The sequence below is a fragment of the Peromyscus leucopus genome, chromosome 6, assembly GCF_004664715.2.
Source record: "Peromyscus leucopus breed LL Stock chromosome 6, UCI_PerLeu_2.1, whole genome shotgun sequence".
Taxonomy (NCBI): domain Eukaryota; kingdom Metazoa; phylum Chordata; class Mammalia; order Rodentia; family Cricetidae; genus Peromyscus; species Peromyscus leucopus.
In genome coordinates, this window is record NC_051068.1 from 105,718,904 (window position 1) to 105,744,993 (window position 26,090).

The 26,090-nt window shown below is 39.0% G+C and overlaps 1 protein-coding gene across 1 annotated transcript in view; it reads right to left on the bottom strand.

Annotated features, from left to right (window-relative positions):
* Positions 1-1,858: 1,858 nt before the first annotated feature.
* Positions 1,859-26,090, bottom strand: part of Arhgef38 (Rho guanine nucleotide exchange factor 38) — a 114,006-nt gene continuing 89,774 nt past the window's right edge. The window contains 8 exon segments of the mRNA XM_037207121.1: positions 1,859-6,095; positions 15,350-15,612; positions 15,730-15,828; positions 15,831-15,927; positions 17,016-17,159; positions 18,447-18,758; positions 22,798-22,914; positions 24,255-24,359. Of these exon segments, the coding sequence (XP_037063016.1) occupies positions 5,910-6,095; positions 15,350-15,612; positions 15,730-15,828; positions 15,831-15,927; positions 17,016-17,159; positions 18,447-18,758; positions 22,798-22,914; positions 24,255-24,359 (1,323 nt within the window). The 3' untranslated portion in view covers positions 1,859-5,909.

Genomic DNA, 26,090 nt, shown 5'->3' on the forward strand with positions numbered 1-26,090 from the left:
TTGTCCCGCCTATACTTCCTGCCTGGTCATTGGCCATCAGTGTTTTATTTATATAGAGCGATATCCACAGTAGTTGAATAGCATTGTTTTGGTATAAACTCCAAATCCTCTTTATAAAGAGTTCAAGGAAGTTTGCTGTCTATAGTTCCGTTGCAGCGTTGACTTAACAGAACAAGGTGACACAGGCTTCTGTCGCCAGCTGCTGCAGTCAGTGCGACTCCCCACCTTGAGGACATTAGAGAAATAATGCTTAGTACAGTTTGAACATTAGCATTTGAAGAGAAGATTTTTACCCCATCACAGAAAGTGTGCAGGAGTTCAGAGAAGCAATTGTTTGATTTTTGTGGCATTTCTTGAAAATTTTAATGAGTTTAGGACTAATTCATCTTTCAGTGAATATGATTCTTTGTATAGGTAATTTGTGTGTGTGTGTGTGTGTATAAAGTAAGGGGCTGAACTCGTTTTGGTATTTTTAAGATATATTTGATAATAGAATTTATCTCAAATAACTCTTAGGCCTTTATTTTTTTTCTCATCACAAAATATGCTACAAGAAGCAGTTATGAAAGTAGCAATAGTATGTTTTTATCTGACTATGTTTAACAAAACAAGTATTTCTTGCACCCAGGTAATGTGAGGGAGAGAAATCTTGTTTTTTCTTGAATAGCACTGAAATCCGCAGCTCTCTATCTGTCGTCCCAGTGATTGAGTGGACAGATGAGTAGGCATCTTAGTTTTCTGTTGTGATAAAGTGTGGGAGTCCCACGTTCAGGGTGCCATCTGTGGGAGGCCAGCTCCCACCTTTTAAAGGGTTCCTATGAGGAGAGAGGAATAAGAAACTTGTAGATAGACAGCAGAGAGGAGACAGAAACACAGGATAGCTTCAGGAGGACAAGGATCAAAATCCACTGCTCCTTCTGTCTCTTCCAAAGGGCTTTTTATAACAATGTCAAAGGGCGGGGCAAAAGACCTCCCCCTTGCTAGATCAAAGCAAATGCAACAGCATGTGCAGACCCTTCCAAACACCTGGTAACCACGACTGTGGTCCAGTCATTCCCTGTGCAGCCCTGCTGGATAAAGCAAGCTCCTTTCTCACTAGCAAACATCTGTGGGTCTCCACAATAAAGTATCTGACAGAAGCAGAAAGGAGGAAGGGTTTATTTGGGGTCACAGTCTCCAAGGGCTAGAATCCATCATGATGCTGAAGGCATGGCGCAGCAGCATGAGGCCAGTTCATCAGGTTGTCTCAGCAGACAGAAAACAGTCACAGGAAGCAGAGTGAGGTCACAAAACCTCAAAATCCTCCCCAGTAACATGTGAGTCTCAATCTCCTATAGACCCCGCAGCTTTCCAAAAAGCACCACCAGATGGCAACAAAAAGACCAAACACTTGAGCTGGTGGAGAGAATGCGCATTCAAACCACAGCAGCAAGTGTTCTTGTAAGCTGTCAGGGCTGGCAAATCAAACTGCATTTTGGTCCAGATCCTTTTTCTGTTTTTCATATTATACTTTATGAGGTTAACCACAGAATTTAGTGACTTAAAAAAAAAGAAATGGCACTGGAAGAATAATAGTCTTAAGATTGAATGACTTCAACCCTTTTTGTTAGTTTTCTACTTTATGCTAATTTTGTTGTTGTTGTTTGTTTTTTGAGACAGGGTTTCTCTGTGTAGCTGTCCTGGATCTCACTCTGTAGACCAGGCTGGCCTCAAACTCACAGAGATCCACCAACCTCTATCTCTTGAGTGCTGGGGTTAAAGGTGTGTGCCACCACTGCCCAAACCACCCAGGTTTCCTACTTTATAAGACATAGTTCAAATGAGATAAAAATGGAAGACAGTTAATACAAAAGACCCCTGGTTTATAATTCTTTAATTTTTTTTTCAGTAGTGTAAACGTGATACACATTTAGTAGAATCTGCATTTCACATTGTCTTCCTGGGCTAGTCATAAACTGTATAATACTCTTCCATTTCTGGGCAGGGGCAACAGATTGTAGCTTGCAGTAATTCATGTGACCATGCCAGCAAGCAACTGATAATCTCCATGTAGTGCCAACTTGGACTCTAATGGTTAAGTAGGTCAGGATATTTTAAGCCCATGGTGAGTGTATCAGAATGTAAATCCACTAGAAATTAAAGCACATCTGTATTTAAAAGTTAGATTATTCCAGTTCTTAACAAAGGTATGGTGGTAGTTTTATAATTACAAATTATAAATTGTTATGAACACAGATTTCACAGGAAACATCACTTTTAACAAAATTTATTATAAAAATCACAAGAAATTAGAAATGTAGTGGATACATTCAGATGCCTTAGAGGAGGTTTAAACAAAACAAAACTTATTTAGTAAGAATACATTCCCAGGATTTCTGACCAAGAGTATTTCATTGTCTTTTCTAAAATGGTGAGATATTTTTCAAAATGTTCTAATGTACCTGCTTTTAACAGTAGCTGCCTAAAGACATCTCAGCTTGAAATCCAGTAGCCCTGAGGAAAACTTCTTACTGGAGTAGTTTTGTAGATTACATATCATTTAGTGATAAGTTTTTACATCTCTGTATATATAGAGAAGGAAGCAACTACAAAATTAGACTTTTAGGAGTTGCAGCCTTTGAACAGGATCTATTCCTACAGAATTTCAAGTCCAGTGTCCGTCTAGTCAGCGAACTGTAATCACATCCTCATGACCATAATGTAAATGTATAAGCTTGTTCGGTCTGAGTTTTGTGAGGTCTGAATGCTGAATGTGAAGTCACCACTTAGCAATGCAGTGGGTATATTAGGAAGCTATAGTTACTACAAATGACTTACAGGGCTTTTATGTCTTAAGATTTTCTCCTTTTATTCATACAGCTGTGCGAGGTTAATGTGGTAGAAAAAAAAATCCAAGAGGCAAATGAGAAAATCCAAGAGTTTTTAATTCCATGATTCAGTGTGAAACACTCATTTTTGTAAATCACCCAAACTATGTTCATCCCAAATAGCATCAGGCATTTAAAAAGCAATTTCTCAAAACCCGAATTATATTTTGGAATGATTTGGAATGTTTAACATCTGTCACCCATTGCTTTATTACTGTGACTAAGCGTGTGTCTCTCTCCCTTTGCCTCCGCCCAACCTTCAAACTCAGGATATTTTTCTGAAGTATAAAGAATGTTCCAATAGTAGCTTTATGACTTTTTCATGATTCCACACCAATGATAATTTTATATTACTAGTTGTATATGTTATTCTCTCTACACTTTATTACATGTACTAGTAGTTTTGAACATGTGCGTTTCAAAATAAAATATAAATAAGATGCATATATTTTTATTTTTTTAGAAAGAAAAATAGGTATAAAAGCTTCCTCTTCATCTTGGTAAAAAGAGCTGCCCACTTCAGAGGATCCTATTCAGTACAATAGTAATTTTAAAAGAAATATAACAAACTGCATTAGCTTGTGTAGTTGTAATTATGCTGATGCAACTAACAGTTTAATCTTTTAAACTGATTAAATATAAACACCCTATAAACTATCTTGGAAATTTATTTTTCTGAGGCCTAGTGAAATAATGTCTAATTTTAAAATTACAGTTTACTTGTTATTAAAGAAGTAGAAAATGAAGGCATTTGTAATTTTTCAGAGCTAACTTATAGAAATGTGCTCGTCATGATAGGAAAGTCGCAGTCACTGGCTTCATACCGGTTCTTTCTCTGGAGCTAAGTGAAGTATTGATTGTCCTGGTGTAGAGTTTTCAAAAGGCAGACAGGAAGTGTCAGTCCTGGGCACACACCAGTACTCAAAGCTCCTCCTCCATCTAATCATCTGTTTCAGCCAGAAAGGCACATGTGTGTTATTTATACAATTCTTTATTTTTGTGTAGAATGCTGAAGCTCAGTGTTGCATACAGGTGTGCAGGTATGTGCTGCAGTATGTAAATTATGCCTCTTTGGACATTTTTGTGATATCCTTATGTAGCAACTCCTGATTCTTTTTGTTTAACTTTAGGCAAATAAATTTATGTTTTAAAATTGAACTGAAACAGCAATTAAAAGAAAAAATTGAAGTCTCTATTATCTTTTAGAAAATCTTTGTTATCTTACTTAGAAAAGAAAACATTTTATACAAAAGCAATGTCAGGAAAATTTTATAAAGCTATTTTAATGAATTTAGTAGTCCTATAAACTTTATTCATATAAGGGAAGAGGATATGATATTCAGTCAGCAACACTAGAAGAAGTAGAACTCTTTATTTTGTTATAGATATTGCTGAGTAATAAATGTAACATATATATGTACATCAAATGGATCCAGTCTTTCAAAGTGAGAAATCTTAAAATGTGTCATTAGGATTTTTATGGGCAATTAAAATCTTCCCTACTTATGAGTAACCACTAAAATCAAACAAAATTAGAAGTCCCACTGTTACATGATCCTAAACATGCTTTGTTTACGGCTAGTGGTCATCACAGTTTTAGTTCTCTGCATAAGGCTGCCCTCATTAGACACTGGCAAGGCACTGCACGGATTTGAAATGTGCTCAGACCATCAAATCTACCAGAGTTCCCGATAAAGGCAGGTATTCAGTAATGCTGACCAAGTAAACACATGCCAGACATTTTGCTCTTCATAAACTTTTCTCTATACAGTTGTTACATCCAACTATTTTCCCCCTCTACTTCTGAGTGCTCCCCCTCACTCCTCTCATCCCTGTGTCTGTCCCACTTATCTATTTTAACCCAATTACGTGTCTTGACTGAATGAATATGACTGAAATTTTGGAGGACACTTCTCTGAGCAGTACCCAAGTTAAAGCGCAATGCCCTGAGCATGGTGTTACAGATAATACAATGCTCAGTGCCTTGTCTGAACACAAACTGGCCACTAAAGTATTTATGTCTTGGCTCTGAAGTAGAGGGTACACTCTTCATACATCTCCAAATCAGTGAGTGATGTGAAAATGTTTCCTCATTAAAACTTCATCGGTAATCATGTACGACAGCTTTAAAACAATTACACTTTCAAACATGCTTAATCACAACAATAAAAGTACAAATAATAAATCTGGACACTTCATTTTTCTCTCCCAGGCTTGTGTGGAAGTCTTTGAAAGCTCTTAATTTTGAAAAGCTGTTAAATATTGAAATGTGGATCTGAGAGAAAAATGATTTCCTCCAGGTCCATTACTTACATCACTGTTTTGCACTTAAGGAGTGTATGGTGTAGTCATTAGGAACACCTAGGGACCTTGGAACCATGCTGCCCGTGTTTGACAAACCTCCATCATTTGCTAGCAATGTTTGCTTTTTATGTTGCACCAAATTATTATGTGTAAATCATTTAAAGCAATGTCTATCATGTAGCACACTTCTGGTAAGTTTTGATATTATCAATATATTATGTTTCCCTTTTGATTAAAAAATGTATTAAAAATGGAGCCCCTTCTAATTGGCTGTTAATTATTTTACATGTAATTAGTTTATTCTGTGTTTATATGTATAATCTGTATTATACTCATCATGTATAAACTGCAGAATATATATTATGTGTGTATGTAAACATGTATGTGCAAATAAAAATATGTTTAAGACAAAGTACAGTAAAAGATATTACTATAAAGTGAAAAACCTTATTTTTAGCTCTACTCTTTGGTGATAATAAACAAAAATATATCTTTTCAAAAGATCTCTACCTTTAAATATGTAGCTGGAGCCTAGGCTGTTTACTCTGCTGTTTCTGTTGGTAATATCTCTATCAACAACTCTTCTTTATACATCAATAAAACTGCCCTATTAGGAAGCAAAGTTTTCCTTAAAACATGATACACTGTCAGTTTCCGGTTTGAAGTTTCAGTGTCTGTTTTATGAGGTAGTCAGTAAGCAGCTTGCCAGGAAATGATTGTCGTTTCATGCTGATTTTCTTAAGCATATGTCATCTTCCCGAGGTAGTTAGCTGGCACATACCCTGTCTGCCCTTGTGCTTCGGCTAGCCACCACTCTTTATTCCCACTCAGATCACAAAATCTGAGTATATGGACTCTCTGGTACTCCTGAAGGCTGAGTTCATGGTCACTCCGTGCCTGGAAAGCATGGACTGCATAGAAAATCTAGACAAGGAAAAAAAAAAAAAAGACGTTATTGGAACCAGAACCTAAAACTCTGGAGAAATTGAACAAGTTTCTACCCTTTGAGAAGTGATGCTAAGGTGCTCCTAGCTTTTGACAGTCACACAGTCCAGCTCTTCTAATGGATCTGGTAGGCCATGACCTACCAAACCTGTGGTAGATAAGGGTGGAAATAGATATTCTTTTTCTATTGGGAAGAGTTTAGGTTGTGCATTTGATGGCAATTTGGCAGTTTCTACAAAATGCTTTTTATTGTTAATTTTTTGAATCAATCTCTAAAGAATCTCTTCCATAGATGGAAACATGGACAGACAATTGCTATAGAACATGGACAGACAATTTCTGTAGAATGACATTTCTGTATGTAGAGTGAAAAGTGGGAGAGATGTAGAAATGTGTTGAAGATTTAGAGAAAATAAATTACAGACCCTCATAGTAAGTAAATTTGTAGTCATTAAAATAGCTTTTTATGAGAATAACAATATAAAATATTAATATTAAATATTTTAAAACTGTAAAGTGACAACTGGAAGATGGCTCAGTGGTTAAGAGTACATGAACTTTTGCAAAGGACCCAATCTAGGTCCCAGCACCCACTTGGGAGTTTCATGACCAGTTGCCAGAACTCCAGGTCCAGGGTATCTAGTGCTCTCTTCAGACTTGGAGGGCAACTGTACTCACACATACACATACCAACACACAGACATACATGTATAAAATTAGATGAATAATGTGTGCCTAGAATTACTAAGTCATTTCTCTGAAAAATCCTTCACAATTACTAGATAAGTTGGAAGCCCACAAGTCAGTGTTTACGTCATCTTCCAGTAAAATCAAAAGACCACTGATAAAAAGGTTTCCTTATGATAGAAAATTAAGCAATTGTCCAATAACATTTGTACATTCATTTAATCAAACTTTGCAAAAAATTATATCAGAAACCTTACAACTCAGCTAAAGCAATAATGAATACTGATAAGATAAAACAACAGAGCCACGAGTCACCATCACCACCAACAGGCTACACATGAACAGGACAGTGCCTTTGGAAGGAAGTGGTCTTCCATAAGGGACACGGTAATAAAGAAGGCTAGTATGTCACATCCACAAAGGTAGATGCATAGAAAAGTGATAGGAAAAAAGGATGGAAAATTGAGGGCTAATGGATGAAGGCTCTGTGAGAAATGAGTTGATGTCACTGAGCTGGAACAGTATAGAACAGTGTAGTGAGAGGGCCTGTTGTTATGTGAATCTTAACCCATCACTTACTTCAATAAAAGTCTGATTCCATTGACTGGTACCTTAACAAGGAGCCCGAGGCATTATTCAAGGGAGGGAGCTATATTGCTAGGGTCAGAAGGTTTCCCCCACAATTCTATGGTAATAATGAGGGAAAACTTAGGAAGAAGTGAGTAGGTCTTAAAGACAGAAGAGTCGCCTTCTTGGATGAGATTAATTTTTTATAAAAGCATGGCAAAACTATCATCCCTTCTAAGTGAAAATCCAGCCAAAAGGTGCTATCCACCTACAAGGCTGACTTCGTCAGACACCAAAAACAGTGCCTTGATCTCAGACTTCGGGCCTCTACAACAGTGAGGATTTTATTGTAGGTAGGCCATCCAGTATACGGTATGTTGTTAATGGCAATCTGAATGGCCCAAAGTACACCTCTCAACTGGCCATGTCTGCCATGCTGCACAATAGTGTTCAAAAGTTTACTTGACCTAAAAGGTTTGGACATCATGCAGGAGATTGTGGTGCATGCATGAAGATAGATTGCTGGAAATGGATTACTTCATTTGGAAGTAAAGAAGAAAACAGAATAGAGGAGCAGTTCTTAATGAAATTTCAGGAGTGATAAATACTGTTTACAGAGCCTGTGACAGTTTATGTCACATGGGCTGTATCCTCAACAACCCTCTCAGTTAAGACTACTTGGAAACATTCTTAATGACAAGGCTCCCCAGGGCTGCTAGGACCCTTGTCTCCCAGTCCTTTGCTTAGTCCATTTCTTTTAGGGTTTTAGGAATCAAACCCTTGTTCTAAGAAAGAGATACACAGTGTATTCTTGGAGAAAGGCTCCGAAGTCTCTCATCTGCAGTACTCTTCTACAGTTTTGAAAATGACACTATTGAATAGGTCCACAAGATTAGTGTGGTTAATTTGGTTTGCAAAAGCTTCCAGGAATGTGACGTGCTAAATTATAGTCCCAGAATAATCTATAAGAGCTGGAATCAGCAGTATGGTCATCTTTGAAATTTGAATCAATAATAAATATGCTTTCCCAGTGCAGGCATGGATTTTTCAGGATAGATTAGCTACTGTCCCATCCCTCAACACCTATGTAGTCTTTCACTTTGGCACAAATTTCCTCAAAGGGAAAATAAAATCTGATTAGATATATTTATTATTATAATATGTATTTTTTGTTGTAGCTTTTTTGTTTGTTTGTTTTTTGAGACAAAATCTCACTATGCAGTCATTGGCTTGCCTGGAATTCACTATGTAGACCAGGTTCACCTTGAGTTCATAGAGATCTGTTTGCCTCTGCCTCTAGAGTGTTGGAATTAAAAGTGTGTGCCATCATGCTGGCTTAAAATATATAGTTTAAACAAATATAAATTATCATGAAATCATAAAATTAAAATTTAAAATTATATAACACTTTTATATTATCATAGCCCAAATTTGTTTCAAATTGGCAGTTTCTAGTTCTTATATAACATGCTAAATAAAGGCGTACTTTACATACTGAAAATGGGACTAAGTCTGCTTTGAAAGAGAGAGTAGTGTCTCTGGTCTTCTAATTCTTTTTGTTTCCTTTGTTGTTAGATGAAAAATTAGAGGTTTTCAGTTTGTCATGAATTTAAGAGCTGAATGATTTCTGATTTTCAAATCTCACTTTGCATTTGTCTAACTTTAAATGTGTGTATGTTTTTGTCCAGAAACATTCATTAAAATGTTATTTTTATTAATATAAATTATAGTCATGTATTTCTTTTTTCCTTGTTATTTATTAAAATGTTTTACTGATTGCTCCTTTGCTCCTTGTAAGACTGTATTTCACTTTATATACGATACCCTCACACCACAGACCAGCTCTCCACAGCATTTGATTTAAAATCACCTAGCTCATGACTCACACCCAGATTATTACCCGTAAGCATCATACGGTTCCCTGTGGCACCATTACCACCTCAGCAGTCTCTTAGTCTATATATTTTTACATTTCATTTTTATTTCTTAACTTCACTGCATTGTGCAATCTCATTTTATTGATTTTTATTCCAATTCTCCAACTATGCATTATCTCCCTGAGTGCATCAGAGAGATCTCCACTGATCTTGGAAGCTAAGCAGGATTGGGCCTGGTTAGTGCTTGGATGGGAGACCAAAGAAGGACCAGAAAGCTCCCAGCCAGTGCGTCACATCCTCCAATTCTCCAACTATGAACAACAAAATTCATAACATTTTAATTTTCATTTCCAAAACTAAAAAGCTTTAAAACCAGCATTTACTATATTAGTTCCAAATCCAAAATAATTACACTGCATGAAAAATACTATTCTTTTCTCTCACCCTCTAGGAATCAAGATTTTATTTTCTTCATTCAATGATTATATATTTATATATATATATATAACAAGCAGGTTTTTATGAAGTAAGCTGGGGTTTAATAAAAAGGTTTTAATATGGATTTAAACATGGGGGCTAAGGAAAGACTGTTTCTTGGAGACTAACGCACAGCGGAGAGCCTAGGAGTGAATTTCACTAAGTCATTCTCCCTTTGTGGGCATCAGCAGTCATATAGGATTTGGGTGAGTTTGCAGCTGATATCACAAAAGGATAGTTAAGAAACAAAATCACACCACAGGTGCCTCCTGAGGAGCTCCCGACCTGGTTATAACTGAGATAACAAAGGTAGGTGGCAGGGACACTGGGAGGTAGGGTTATCTTCAGTGTAAACAAGTAGTTTTTATTAAAAAAAAGTTTCAAAAGTAAACAAAAAGGCCCTTAAGTGCTATAAATATCTTTATTTCTTTTCTCTCTCCATCCTGTCCTCCCTCTTTCCCCAAATGGTAATAAAAATGAATTGTATTTTTACAACCTATTTTTGCCTTTCAGAATATTGTAAAACATTTTTCTATATCAAATATTCTCTTAATCTTCATTCTAATGGAGTACTTAAATATCTTAGGATCAGCCTGTCAAGTTGTTGATGAACTTTCAAAACAATGGCATATTCAACATCACTATCATAAGTAGTTATAAAATGGAAAGACAAAGACCAGGTCACAAGCTTGAAAAAATAACAAACTTGTCTAAAAATGTGCTTTTAATTGTACCTCCATAGAAAAGAGCACATGCAAAGAAGCACATTTTCAAAATACTTGAGGAAACCCTCTGTGGTAATGTGAATGAAAATGGCCCACATAGGCTCATATGTTTGAATACTAGGTCCCTAGTTAGTGGAACTCTTTGGGAAGGACTAGGAGGTATGGTTTTGTTGGAGGAGGTGTGTTGTAAAAGCCCATGCCATTCCCAGTTAGTATGAACAGAGACTCCAGTAAGCTGCAAATAAACTCTTTCTTCTTCCATGGTATCTTATCACAGCAATTGGAAAGTAACTAAGATGTCCTCCAAAGCCATTCACAGCCCCCATAGGTCCTTGAGGTCCAGGGTAAAGATCAAATATGGAAGTCACAGAGCAGATACAGCAATAAACTTGTTGGGGGATATTTGTACACTGTGTGAAGATGTATCCACTGTGATTGGTTTCATAAAGAGCTGAATGGTCAATAGCTAGGCAGGAAGACAGGACTCTGGGAAGAAGAAAATCAGAGTCACCAGGAGACACAGAGAGGAAACAGGTAGTACAAGATGGAAGAGAGGTAATGCCAGGTGATAGAACATAGATTAATATAAATGGGTTAATTTAAGTTAGAAGAGCTAGTTAGGAACACCCCTATGCTATAGGCAAAGCTTTATAATTAAAAAGTCTCTATGTCATTATTTGGGAGCTGGCTGGTGGAACAGAAAAAGACTCATTACATAAATTAGTCTTCAGCTGTCTATATCTCAGTGTTTCTCAAAGCCTCAGAGATGCCCCTGAAAGTCGGGTAGAAGCCAAGCGCCCTTCTCAGGGCTCACTTGAATCATCAAGTAGACTCCAGGACAGCCTAGAACTCCTGTAGTATCTGCTTCTGAAGTCTGGAGGATAACAGAAAGTGCTGCCACTGTAGGAATGAGCAGAGCAAGAAATAGTGGCACCAAGCAACCCGCCCCCCCCCACACACACACACAAGCAGTGTAGGTTACAGCTGACTTCCTGATTTTTTTTTTTAAAGTTTAAATAGCCATGCAGAAAATCGCTATTGGGTCTATCAGATATAAGATTTGACAAAGATCCAACTTACTGCCACTTTTGGTCGCTCATCTAGACCTCTATGCTGTATCATTCTCTATGTCACCCATAAATATCAGGGGCTAAGTTTTCACAAGAAGCCTGAGAGCTGATGGGGTGGGAAGGCCAGCCTGCGGCAAACATGAAAATACAACCCCTTCTCCTTATTTCCAGCGACGAAGAGCAGCTGCATGGGGGGGGGGGTGTCTGAAAACCACCAGCCCATATGCCTCTTCTGTCAGAGCTAAGGCATGAAAGGAATTGTTCCTTCCTGGCTCTTCTTTTTCTCTTTCCATTTTCTGGGAGTTCCCCACAGAGATCACCTCTCTTTTTGAACTGGGGCATACTCTGTGCTCGAAATGGGGAGACCTTTAATTTGAATGAAATCATCTTAATCTGAATGAAGTTTTCAGAGATCCCGTGTGACCACTGATTCAAGATGGGCTTTCCAATCAATTTTATTAGTAACAATGCTAATATTTATCCAATGCTGGTTATCTATGTTAAATTGGTTTCCAAACTCAGAGGAAACAAAATAAATAAGATTTTTAGATAAGAATCTCTGCTATATTTTCTATTTTGAGAAAGATAAAATTTCCTCTCTGCCCCCCCCATTAAAGAAAACATTTAACATCCAATTTACCTGATCTGTACTGATAAGATCACTTGAAGAAGACTGTTTTGCTGTAGCAGCTAGTGGGAGCCAGCTTGATACTGTTGTTAGTCCAGCTGAAGGAATGGCTAACACCAAAGTCCTTGCAAAGTTAGGCTAGAATTAGAATCAGTATCCTTCTAGCTTTGTGATGCTGCATTATTTACTATTCTATTGCTGTGAGTAGACACCATGACCAAAGCACTCAAAAAAGGGCAGCAGACAGGCCTGGTGAAGAAGCAGTAGCTGAGAGCTTTCCATCCTGATCCTCATGCAGAAGGCAAAGAAAAAAGGGAAAGGGAGGGAGGGAGGGAGGGGAGGGAGGGAGGGAGGGAGGGAGGGAGGGAGAGGAATCTGACCCTGGGTATTGTGTGGGCCTTTGAATCTCAAAGCCCACCCCAGCAAATGCACTTCCTCCAACCAGGCCACACCTCCTAATCCTTCTAATCCTTCTCAAACAGTTTTACTAGCTGGGGTCCAAGCATTCAAACATATGAACCTGTGTGAGCCATACTCCATCCAAACCACCAGAGGCACCATGCCAAACTTGGGCCTCAGATTCTGTCTAGGCTATTGAGGTAAGTAAAGAAAAGACTATGAGAATATTCAGTCAGGTCTAAAGATTTCACCGAATTGAAAAAAAAAAAAATGAGTTAACATTATAACTTGCCTTTCAGAAGCTGTAAGCTGAGAGGGTTAGCAAATGACAAAGAACTTGTGCTTTGAAACTACAAGCTGGAAGAGTAATGAGAACATGCTGTGAATGTCAGGCAAATTAAGAGTCCATCATGCCTGGGAAGAAAGATTTGCAGATAAACATATCTGATAAAGAAATCACACAGAATTTACAAAGAACTCTCTCTCATAAGACATAAGAAGGATTTAGGTTTGTAGCAATGAGATGGATGTGGTAAAGACAATAAAAGAATTTTAAGGTTGAAAAAAAAGTAGGCCGATATCTGAATAGAAGCCAGGGTGGTAAAGAACACAGGAGAAGACACTCAGTAGCATCAGTCTTTAGATGAAATCCAACACCATCAAGAGACAACACTTTAAGCTCACTATGAGGGTTATAATATAAACTAGCATCACCAAAGAAGAGCCAACAATCTTCATCCATTCCTGATGAAACGTCAAGTGTGAATAGGCACTCTGAAAAATGATTTGGCATTTCCTCTAAAAGTAAAACATAAATTTACCATGCCAGGATACAAACCCATTTCTGGATGTCTGTTTAAGAGAAGTGAAATCTACACAGACTCATACATTAATGTCCATAGTGACATTAGTCACAATAACATCAAAATAGACATTGCCAAATGTACATTAACTGGTGAATATTTAAACAAAATTCCATATCTACTTAAGAATACTCTTAGGCAGTAAAAAACTCATATACACACACACACACTCACACAATTTACAACAGGAATGAATATCAAACACATGCTGAAAGGAAAAAAGCCAGGTACAAAGCACCATATTCTGTTTCATTCATGTGAGATATATGGAAAAGATGGAATACAGAGATGCAAAATAGGTCAGTGATTTCCAGAAGCTGGGAAAAAGCAGGGAGTGCAAATGAATCCCATGGAGTTTGGGCACGAAACAAATGTTCTAAAGTTGGTTTGTACAACTCTGTAATTATAACTAAAAGTCCCTGGATTTTACATTGAAATTAAGTGAATTCTATGGCTTGTAAATAAGAGCTAAATAATGCTATTGGTGAAGGGCAGCATGTCAATCCCTGTAAAGATTTTCTATATACCCTTTGACCATATTTTTATTAATATCCTTACAAATGTATTTCTAAAAGCATACAGAAAGAGATGAAGGATGTTCCTGGAATTATTGTTTTACATTTTTTAAAAACAAGACATCTTAAATATCTTAAACTGGGTTGGTAATTATGTATGACTTATTTTATAAAATGGGTATGACAGCATATGTTCTTAATTCTACCACTCAGGAGACTAAAGTGAAAAGACAGCCTGGGGTGTATCATGAGATTCTGACTCAAAACCAAAATTTTTTAAAGCTACTTCACAGAATTCTTTAAAGGAATAAATTCATTATATAGGTAGAGTTGTGTTTAACTGTATAAAAAGTAACACATAAGATATGTTTTATTTGTGTATATGTTTTCATGTATGCATAAAATATATCTGAAAGACACACATGGGATGATTTCTTTGAGGAGTATCACTAAGGGGAAAGGAATAAAGGCCTTACATTTAATTTATGGATATTCCATTTTTCACTTCCTGAAAATAAAATGTACTACCCCAATGGAAAAGAAATTTAGGCTAATGGAAATTACTAAGTTAAAAAGGCAGAAAATTAGTTGGTCACTACTTGCAGATTAATAATTGAACATTCTGAAACTTTATGAGGTAGCAAAAATGAACCTTACATTCCAATTAGCTTACCAATTTGTGAAGGTGCCATGCCAGTAGTCTTTGCATTGGCACAATGAAAGGCAAGTCAGCAATTGTTTGTGTGTAGAAGATGGTATTAATAAGAGACGAAGTGTCCAAGTCCTACTCAGCTCCATGAAGACGTTGCCTCTAGAGCAGCGGTTCTCAACCTTCCTTATGCTACGACACTTTAATACAGCTCCTTATGTTGTGGTGAGCCCCAGCCATAAAATTATTTTCAATACTACTTCATAACTGTAATTCTGCTACTCTTATGAATTGTAATGTAAATGTCTGTGCTTTCTGGTGGTCTCCGTTGCGGCCCACAGATTGAGAACCACTGTTCTAGAGGTTTAGAGACAAGTTCCTACCTGATGTTGGTGACCACAGCTCAGTTGCCTTTCTCCAATGGTGGAGCATTAAAAACAAATCCCTGGCCGCCCTGAACACTTAGCAGTGGAGTAGTGACTGCTATGATTTGTTGAATCTCTATTCCGTGTCAGGAGTCCAGCACACATATTATCTCTGGTCAAAACACCAACTCTGCAGTATAGGAAGTTTTTTTGTTTTTGTTTTGAGGCAATGGGTTTAGATAATTAAATTCTTTGTTCAACAGTCCACAGATGGTATGTGCTAATAGGCCTGGGTATTTTCGATGTCAAAACTGGCAGTTTCCCAGTAAGTATTTCAGCTCAACGTGAGCAGTTAGAGATTCTTTCATTTGAGTGGCCAAGTAATTTTTGCCTCAAGGCTTAAAGTCTTACCTGTTCGTCTACCTCTTGAGAATGATCAACATCAGCACCATTTGTTGCAGACTTCCCACAAGTGCCACTAAGCGATGAGCTGCTGTCGCTTATGCTGCCGTCTTCAGGAGTGCTGGAGACACTGTCGCCAGCTGGCCGACAAGACACAAAGAGACTGATGTTCTCAAAATCCTCGTCGCAGAATCTGCCCTCAGCATCCGCCTTCTGCTCTTTCGCTGGGTTGTAGCGCTTTAGGAAGGAGGAATACACGTAGCCTTTGGCACCTGGTAGAAAAAGAAAGCACCAGGATTAGGCGTAGACCTTCCCCAAACACGAAGAGAGACCTCTGGGAAAATCTCAACCTGAAAAGCAGTAATGGTTCTGTGGGAAAAGAAACTTACATCCTGTGTCAACAAACCACCTGCTTGTGCTCCCCAGGGGATCTTTCTGTTCCAGGACGGCTACCAACTCTCCTTCTAGAAGATTGATGTCATGCTCTGGGTGGCGTTACACTTGCGCTTGGCTCGGTAGAGTTCCTCTGCTCCGTACGTGGACAGAAGTTTGGAGCGGTGATCGTCAGTTTGATGTGGCACTTCTGGCTGGGAAAAGGAAGAAGTCCTGCTTCAGGTGGACACACAGTGAAATCCTCATTGAGTTTATAGAGATTTTCCTCCAGAGAATTATTTCTCTCTACAAGTTTTACATCAATCTGGATATATTGCAAAGTCAGACTCTCACTATTCAGCTGAGATTTTCAGTTAAAAAATCTCGAGTAAGCACATGAGGGCAGTATTGTAGAAAAGAAAGAAAATTCAACCAGGGCTAAGAAGGCAGAGGCTCTGGGGCTGGCAAGATGGCTCAGAGGATAAAAGCACCGGTCTGATGACCTGGGTCCAATCACCAGAACCCACACAGTGGTAAGAGAGAACCAGTTTCCGTAAGTTATCCTCTGACCTCCAAATGTATTCCTCTGTCTGTTCTCTCTCTCTCTCTCTCTCTCTCTCTCTCTCTCTCTCTCTCTCTCTCTCTCTCTCTCTCTCTCTCGTGTGTGTGTGTGTACACACACGCCCGCCCACGCGCGCGCAGGTGCCCACTTGTAAACATACACATATAAGAAAAATAAATAACGTGGTAATTTTAAAAAATGTTTTAAAAAGGCAGAGGTTCTAACAACTCCTGACAGTTGAGTGACATTTCACTATTTTGTATTTATTTGCTTGCATAGTAAGTACTTTGTAATTTTAATTCAGTAAATTGCCTATGGGCATCTTTTTCTCGGTAAACAGGGCAGGAGTCACAAAGAGACACTTTCTAAACTTTGGCACTAAATGACTTTGAAAAAAACTGCTGTATCTCTGGAGGCTGGAAATGAAATGGTTGAAAATGGGTGGGTGGGTGGGTGGGGCCTGCACCGTGTGATTTCTCTCTTTAAAATACTAATCAAGAAAATCTGAGTATCCACCATGTGTCAAGCACAAGTTTTGGTATGTTAGGGAACTATCATGAATGAAACAGAAACAAACATCACACTCTTCTGGAGTTTATAATATAAAAAATAGAACAGAGAATAAAATGTAACATAACAAGCAAATGACACATTATTTGGATGATGTGATTAGTATGGGAAGCAACGCGCTGCGAGGCAAAGAGATGATGTTTTCACTGTCACAGATAATGCTAAACTCACCAGAACCTGAGCAGGCTTCTTCTTTTCAAAGCTAAGCTTCCTCTCAATAAAGGTGGCACTGTTGTCCTTTACAAAATTCAAGTTTTGAACCTCTTCCAGCACTCGATTTTGAATCTCAGAGATGCTCAAGACGGGCAGTGGCATCTGTGGGTAAAACAGTGTGGTGTTTTCAGACAACCTATCACACTGGGCACTGACTCTGCCAGGGTTGTGGGGATGGCGGGAAATGCAGGACAATGCCACAGGGAGAAATCGGGGCAACTTGAGAGCTTCTACAAAGATGGGCAATCTGATATTTCTGAAGCCACACAAAATGGCAGGGATACTTTTCTTTCTTACGTTTCAAGACTCCATAGGAGAACAAAACAGGAAAGGGGCACATAAGACCCAGGAGTGAAGGGCTGAAGTTGTGGATTTAGCAGTGCCCCAGGTGGGACAGCGGGAGCAGAGAGGTAATGAGCTTACAACAAGAAGCATGGTTGGAAGTGTCCCTGTGTTTGTCCTATAAGTTTAACATGTATGGAAGCTGGAAACCAGGAATGGACAGTTGTTGGGGGGCATATAAGGAGGGGAATGGTAGAATATATGTAAAATGAAAGTGGAGAGGGGGTGTCTGGGGCAGAGGAAGAAGGCTTAAACTAATGGAAGAAGCTATTTGTGGCCTATGCTCTTGCAATCCAAGTTAAAAAAAAATATAATAGGACATAGAACATATGTGATTTGGACACCGGGGGAGAATATTGGGAGCTAAAGGTTTAAGCAAGGAATAGGGTCAGGTATGCAGTGGTGGAGGATAGGGGGTAGATTAAACAAAACTAAGGATATATGAAGAAACCTTATCAAAACATAATTTGTTAAAAATGAGTTTAAACCAAAGTATTCCACATCAGTAAATGATGCTGCCCAGAAGACATGAGTCACTAAGTAAAAATCTCAGTGCTGGGCATGGACTCCTCCTTTTCAGGTTTTGGCCAAGAGACCCCAGAAGCACCTAAAACAATACAGCTTATTGTCATTGTTCTTTGGTGCCCTCCATAGGCAGATATTACGGCTGTATTACTGAAGACATGTACGTATGTTGCAGGACACAAAAGAAAAAAAAATAAATCTTGAACTGACCAGGAAACTCTTCCTGATGGTTAGCTTTTGTTTTAGAGTTTCTACCGCTGTGAAGAGACACCACGATTATGGCAACTCTTAAAAAGGAAAACATTTAATTGAGGCTGGCTTACAGCTCAGAGGTTTAGTCCATTATCATCATGGCGGGACACGTCAACATACAGGCAGATACAGTCTTTAAAACTATATGGTTCAAAATGCAGAAGGACATCTGACTGACTTTATGCTTAAACCACACCACACAAGGGCCATGCATGCACACTCTGAATGAAGACTGAGGTTGAGGTGGCCAAGGAGGAGCGCTGTGCTCACCGGCCTGACTGTGGAATAAGCCTGCAGCGCCACCAGCATCAAGTCCCGGAGGAGGGTGATAAAACTGCACAGGCAGTTCAGCAGGATCTTCCTGGCAGCCTGGTTGAACGTCTGGAGCTCTTCTACAAGCTGGGCATTGAGGGCCTCATATTCCCGTTTGGCCAAGTCTGATTCGTCGGCTGCTGACCGTGGCAGGGAGCTATTGTAGTCCAGTAGTTTGTCATAGCGTTTTTGGATGAGCTTCTGAGGCCCTGGGAATAAGGACAGCAAGGCTGACAGTGGGGTCAGGATGAGTCTCTGAGAGCGAGCTACCTACAAAAGAAAAATATAGTCCCATTACTGAGAGAAGGATGGCGCGCTCCATGACCAATGCTGTCCTCAGTAAGCCTACCTCCTCTCTTCTGGAGCTCAACGAGAACAGGACAACACACAGTCATTTAAGAAGAGGATCTCACATCTAGGGGGCTGCCTAAGCTTGTTTATTCAGGCTTAAAGCATCGATATTGAACCTGAAGATGAGCGAGAAGAAAAAGCCTGCTCACCCAGATCGTAAGTCTTCCGTCTACAGCTGTGCTGTGGACGCCTCCTTCAGGACCCTCCCTCGTGCTCCCTTCTAACCCCAGAGCCAAGCTGAGCTATCATACGGCATCAAGGTTGTGGTGAGGGATGTCAGTGTGTGGCATGATTGACCAGCTCACCACCTTCGCCTCTTGCCATCAGCAAAATGTGCACAAGCATTTTAAGGAGAGACTCTATTATAACCCCCGTATGGGTTTCAAATCTGTTTTTTAGCCTCGAGGCTTGTTTTTGGATAGAATTAATTGTATTCCCTATGCAAGCATTGGTTCTTTAAATGTATATCTTGAGCCTGTGACAGAAATGACCAGACCTAAACATTTAAATGCACCAAAGGATCGAGGGTATCTGAAACTACTACATTTTCAGCTCTGAAACATTAAAGAAAAACTTTGCCCAACCCCATGACGGTCCTCAAGAATCCTACATTTAATGTCTTCTCTTCTTGTGTCTTTCCCTTGTGTTCTGACATGCACCTCTATCCTGTGTCTGATGACTGCCCTGCCTCGCACCTTATCACACATGTTATAGGAATCTGGAAGTAGTTTTATCATTTGTAGCCTCAAAGATTATCCAGGAAATCAGGGCAACAGCCTGTATTAATTAATGTGAATGGTTCCTGCTAACTTTGTCTGAACTCATTGGAAATTTAAAAGAGGGAACCTCATATGTTAGTGGCACCAGCGATAGCCAACACAAATTAGATTTGATTTGCAGTTTATGGAATAATCAATAGGTACCATCCCACCATTTAATGAGCCCCTGGACTAGGCAACAAATGCATTTACTGTATCTGGGATAAGTCACTGTGTTTATCATTTGCCTGGGAGCCACAGGTTACTAATTTGAAGATTATACTATAATTGTAATGTATGTCCAGTGCCTCATAGATATGAACTTTATTTGCCAAGGGACACTAGTTGGAACAGATAAGCGGGCTGTACTTTTGAATTTTGTGCTACACAATATTTGTGGAAAAGTATCATTTATGGCTGGATAGGAATAACTTCTCTGCCTTGGTGTAAATTTTTGAGTTAACATTTCAGTTTCAAAGAGTTCGGTATGTTACCCAATAAAATGCCACTTTTATATCATTCTTTTAACTTGGCACATCTAATATTATTAATATTGTTAATATAATATTTAATAATAATCAATATAATCATATAATCTAATATTATGTTATTAAGGTAGACAGGACAGTTTCTTCCTTCTTTCTATCAAACTGTGGAGCATGCTGGCTAAGGGAGAAACTATGGAGCATGCGTTCAGACCATTTTGATAAATATTTATCAACTTAGTGAATTTAAATTTAGCAAATTCTTAATGGCTTTTCTAAAATGTCCTTCCTATAATTGAACCCTGAAAAAAAATCCACAAGACATAATCATGTTGTCCAGTTAAGCCCCATAAGTGTAAAAACTTTTGTCTATTGATCTTCCTATGCACCCATCTGTCTATTCCTGTTGGGGAATATTATTTCAAGGTGTGTTACTTTTATTTATGTTGCATTTGTTTAACTCTGTGAAACTGTGTTATTGTGCCTGTCTAAAACACCCGATGATCTAATAAAGAACTGAATGGCCAATGGCAAGGCAGGAAAAAGGATAGGTGGGGCTGGCAGGCAGAGAGAATATATAAAAGGAGAAATGTGGGAGGAGAAAAAAAGTAGCTAGAGAAGGAGGAAGACTCTATGGGTCAGCCACCCAGCCAGCCACAGAGTAAGAGTACAATTTATAGAAGTAAGAGAACAGGAGAAGCCCAGAGGCAAAAGGTAGAAAGGATAATTTAAGCTAAGAAAAGCTGGCAAGAAACAAGCCAAGCTAAGGTGGGCATTTGTAATTAAGAATAAGCCTTCATGTGTGATTTATTTGGGAGCTGGGTGTTGAGCCCCTCAAAAGAGCACAAACAAACAACATGGATCTATCACTTTATTTTAGATATCGAGATATTTAATCTTCATACATTTTTTTACTGATTTTGTGTTCCTGTCAGAGGGCATTCTTGTCATAGAATGAATGTTGGGGTCAGAAGACAACTTGTAGGAGTTGGTTCTTTCTTTCCACCATGTGTATTCTTTAGGATCAAACCAGGTATCAGGCTTGATAGCAAGCATCTTTACCCATTGAGGCACCCACCAGACCCTTTAAAATATTACATAATTTTTTATTTTTTTATGCATGCAATGGTAAATTTTGATTGACAACTTGACAGAATTTAGAATTGCCCAGGAGACAGACTTCTGGGTATGTCCTTGAGGATTTTGGCACTCATCTTTAATGCCAATACTTGGGCAACAAAAGAAGGCTGTGCTCTGTTGAGTTCAAGGTCAGCCTGGTCTGCATAGCAAGTACAGATCTTATTTATCAAAAGAATGTAATCCCAAATTTCTGTTTTATAATGCCCCAAACAGCTTATTCAGAGTAGTTTTGCAGGGGGATGTGGGCTGTGTCACTTCTTAAGGTCTGGAAACATTTGGGAGCTCATTGGTTTAAGATTATTTTGAGGTGGAGGTTGCTGAGATTTTGAGCCTCATGGGTCAGGACTGCTAGAATCATCCAATACAAGTTGAAGAAGACAATCTGGCCCTAATACCAACACAGCCAACAGAGAAATATAGCCTATTATGTTTTCTCCAAAATATATTAAATACTGCTATGAAATAATAACATAAGACACTAAACTAGAATTAGTATCACCCAGAAAAGCTTACCACCCAAACATTTTATTAGTCGAAATGTTTTAATGCTTCCCAAAATATATTTTAAAGAACTCTTAAAAATAAATAGTCTGGCTGGGCATTGGTGGCACGCGCCTTTAATTCCAGCACTCAGGAGGCTGAGGCAGGAGGATCTCAGTGAATTCAATGCCAGCTTGGGCTACAAAGTGAGTTCCAGGACAGCTAGGACTGCTACCTAGTCTCAGAAAAACAAACAACAAAATAAAACAAAAGAAAAAAACAATCTGTGTGTGTGTGGGGGGGGCGGTGGTAATAGCACACTGACAAAGTGCTTGCCTAGCATGTGTGAGTTTCTAAGTTCAGTTCCCAGAACTAGAAAGGAAGAAAAGAATCTACCATGGGCAGGAAGAAAATCTGACAGCTAAGTGTGTCTTTTCTCCATGGGAAGGCTTTGCTGTCCAGTGCCCATTGTGCTGAACATCACAGACACAGAGAATCTGTTCTCCTTCAGTAAGAACTCAAAGCATTTCCATGGACCTTTTTAAGAAATTCACAGCTTGCTGGGGTGGTGGTGGTGCACGTCTTTAATCTCAGCACTCGGGAGGCAGAAACTGGTGGATCTCTGTGAGTTCAAGGTCAGCCTGGTCTACAGAGTGAGTTCCAAGACAGTCAGGGTTGTTACACAGAGAAATCCTATCTCAAAAACAAAACAAAAGGAAACAAAACAAAACAACAAAAATTCACAGCTTTACAAATTAATATATTATTAATATCTCATACACTGACTTACACTGAATATTGTTTAAGTATCTGTTTCATCAGACACTACCCCAGAAACAGAATATGAGGTTATATTAAATTACTATTATAGTACAATCCTTACTAACTCACTCTAAACATAGTTAATTATTTAAAAAGTCCTGTCTCAAAAAGCCTAATTTTTTTGACATTAGAATTTGATTTAGTGCATATTTTATACCTAACTACAGGATATGTGCAGTTATATATAGTTATATATTATACAGTGGGGGGAGGGGTGAAAGGAGCTTTTAAAACCTGCTGTTTAATTTGTATTTATCTGTGTGTGTAACTTACAAAGTCTTGACAGGGATTTAAAGCATGACTATGGGGTTCACCGCAGTTCATCTCTCCATCCTTGTAGGAAATCTCACGGAGCTCTGCTACACTCTGCAGAGTGAAGGGCATGGCCTGCTGAAACACAGAGTTATAAAAAGGGCAAGTTCTGAATGAGTCCAGCACAATGAACATCTCCCCAGTGTGAACGTCATCATCACAATACTAAATTTCCCTGAGAGATAGAAAACGAACTATAAAAATACCATGGATGCTCTACACCATGGGACTGCCTGCAGCAGTCTGTGTCGTCCCCCCCCCCCTCCAACCCCAGCTTCTGGCTCTCTGTGAGCAGGAAGGAGCCCATCTTAAATTCCCTCAGCCATTCCTTCTCCTTCAATTCCTCAGACTCCTTATTTCAAAAAGCACTCCCCTCTGATTTAATCAGCTGCTTTTCTTGGTAAATTTAATGTTATCTTTTAGGAAAAAAAAAAGGTGCCCACATCTTTTGTGGATTCAGTGAAAATACCAGTGAGTGTTCCCCAGAGGCGCTCACTCCTTGAGCAAGACCCGAATAGCTGCCATATCCCACTGCTGTGTCTCACTGCAACTGTGTTTGGGGGGCTTGTTTCACACAGATTTGCTAACCTGATTGTGAAACAGACTCTGGGTCAGACTGTAGGGATGGATGGTGCTCATCCCTCCAGAATATGGAATCTTGTCTCCAAAGCGTGTTGGTCATGTTAAGGCTTTGCTGGTAAGGTATTTTATCTAACTGTGCAAGCACTTACCTCCAAAAATAGATATCCAGGAGAGAAACTTCTGGGGGAAGGAAGGGTCTGCTTATTAACTGACTTACATATAACTGCTAACTTCCTATCCTTCAAGTCATAGCTGTTGTTAAGTTGTTTGCAAGGACACTGTGTCCTCTGTAAGATTCATTACAAGAAACCCGTGGTCAACCTTTCCAATGAGTGTAATTGTGCAGTATTCCACCTCAGACTTTTAAAAGCAGAGATGATCAAGTAGGTTGGGACAACCTCCGAAGAAGCTAGAAATTTGTGGGGTGTCTTTGCTGCACAACAGCATTTCCTTCCCATAGTCTGTGTTGTTCAATTTATTTTCCTTTGTATGTGATTTTTATCCTTATTTTAGGATCCACAAAGAATTATACTGGCAAAATTACAAACAGTGTCTGCCTCGCATACAATCTAGTGCTCACAAACTCATTTTTATTATAAAGAAGACAGTATGGGGTCCATGTTATATGCATCTGAGCAAAAGTCCAACAATACAGTGATTTGGAGGGGGCAGGAAGCAGGCACAGACCAAGCCTTTATATGGCTTGCCTTATCAGAACTTTGCAGCCTCCCAAGTTTGATACAGTTTAGTATCACCATGCAAACAATGAGTCCCATTTCCTCATGACCCCCGTGGGAACTGGTGTACTCTTGAAGAAGCATTCGGCTCTCACCCACCTCTATGTGCTGAAGGCAGGATGAAATGTTCTTCACACAAAACCTCAGAGTCTTTTCTAGTGATCTAAAAAGCTTTTCTTCCCTGTTAAAGGTGTTGTCTTTGACCTAAAACACACAAGAAATTACTCAGTTTCATGACTCAAACAGATCTAAAATTTTTTTAAATGGTACAAAGTAAATTAAAAAATTAAAGATGGTACAGACCACATTGACCCCAGCACACGACAACAAAGTCCTTTGCTGTAAATACTCTGTGATATGCTGACTTTCATAACAGAATTTTCTGGATCTGCACATAACACACACTACTGTCCAGCCAGTGTTACAAGTCATATCATGAAGTTGTATTTGCTGTTTATTTTGTACCACCTCACCCATGTCACAGCAGACATAGGACTGTAAAGCTTTTCCCTGCATCTTATTCTGCCTCTGTCTCTGTCTGTTTCCCTCTCTGTCGTGTGTGTGTGTGTGTGTGTGTGTGTGTGTGTGTGTGTGTGTGTGTCCGTGCCCATGTGTTAGGGACAGGTCACATACCCATGCCTTCAGAGGAGGACATCAGGTGTCCCACTCTGTCACCCTTTGCCTTTCTCCTTTGAGACAGAATCTCTCCCTGAACCTGGAGCTGGCAGATGGCAAGCTCCAGTGATCTTACTCTCTCCACCTCTCACAGTGCTTCACTTATGGGAGGAGCAGGTGCATGGCTTTTTACAAGGTGCTGGGGATTCAAACTCATGACCGCATGTCTGCACAATTGCTCTTACCCACGGGGCCATGTCCCTGACTCCCTCTATAGTTTTTAAAAAAGATTTCTTTCTTTATTATATGTATGGGGGGCACTACGTACACAGGTGTTCAGGTGCCCACAGAGCACAGAGGTGTCCGATGCCCTCTGAAGCTGGAATCCCTGAAGCTGAAGTTACAGGAGGTTGTGAGTCATCCAATGTGGGTGATGGGAACAGAGCTTGGGATCCCTTCAAGAGCAGCAAGTGCTCTTAACCATGGAGCCATCTCCCCAGAACCCCCACCCCTGTGGGTTTTAGTAGCATATATTGTGTTCTCAAATTACACTGTCTATTGTTTTGCTCATAGATATCATTCTAGTTTATCTCACAGGACTGATTTAGAAAATATTCTTAGGCCTGTCATTAAAGGAAGGTGGTAATACCCCTCAAACCTGAAAGACGGTATGTAATCTTAGTTCTTAGTTCTTCTGCTGGAGCACATTTGCAGAGCTACCATGGCTGTCACCTGTGTTCAGTTGTGTTTACCATCTTATATGTAATATCTATTAGAATCCCATGAATGCACTGTGTTTTTATACACTTTTACTAATTTTTAGAGATATACACATTCCTATTGATGGTGAACTTTATTGCAACCAAAATATCTACCAGAACCAGTCCTGTGATGGTAAAGCTGTTGTGAACAGGCACATGAATGTTACAAGGAACAGAGTATATGTAGTTCATTTCTGGACTTGGTAATAATTGTGCTCTTCTTGGTCCATGTGCTTCTTAATTTCACATAGTTGACCTCAGAACTGTGTGTGTATGTGTGTGTGTATACATATATATATATAACTATATATATAAAACTATAACTATAATAAACTATATATATATATATATATATATACACAATCTTTTATTTATTTTTGAATCCCTTAGTTTTATTTGTGTGGGAAAACCTTAATTAAATAGGCAGCAGAATTCATAACCAGGTATCCTTGGCCTTATGTCTTTGCTCCAACTCTATGTGTACATATACCAATATGCTTGGACAGATTTTTGTAAATAGAGTTTCCAAAGATCCCATCTCCTGACATTTTATTCTGTG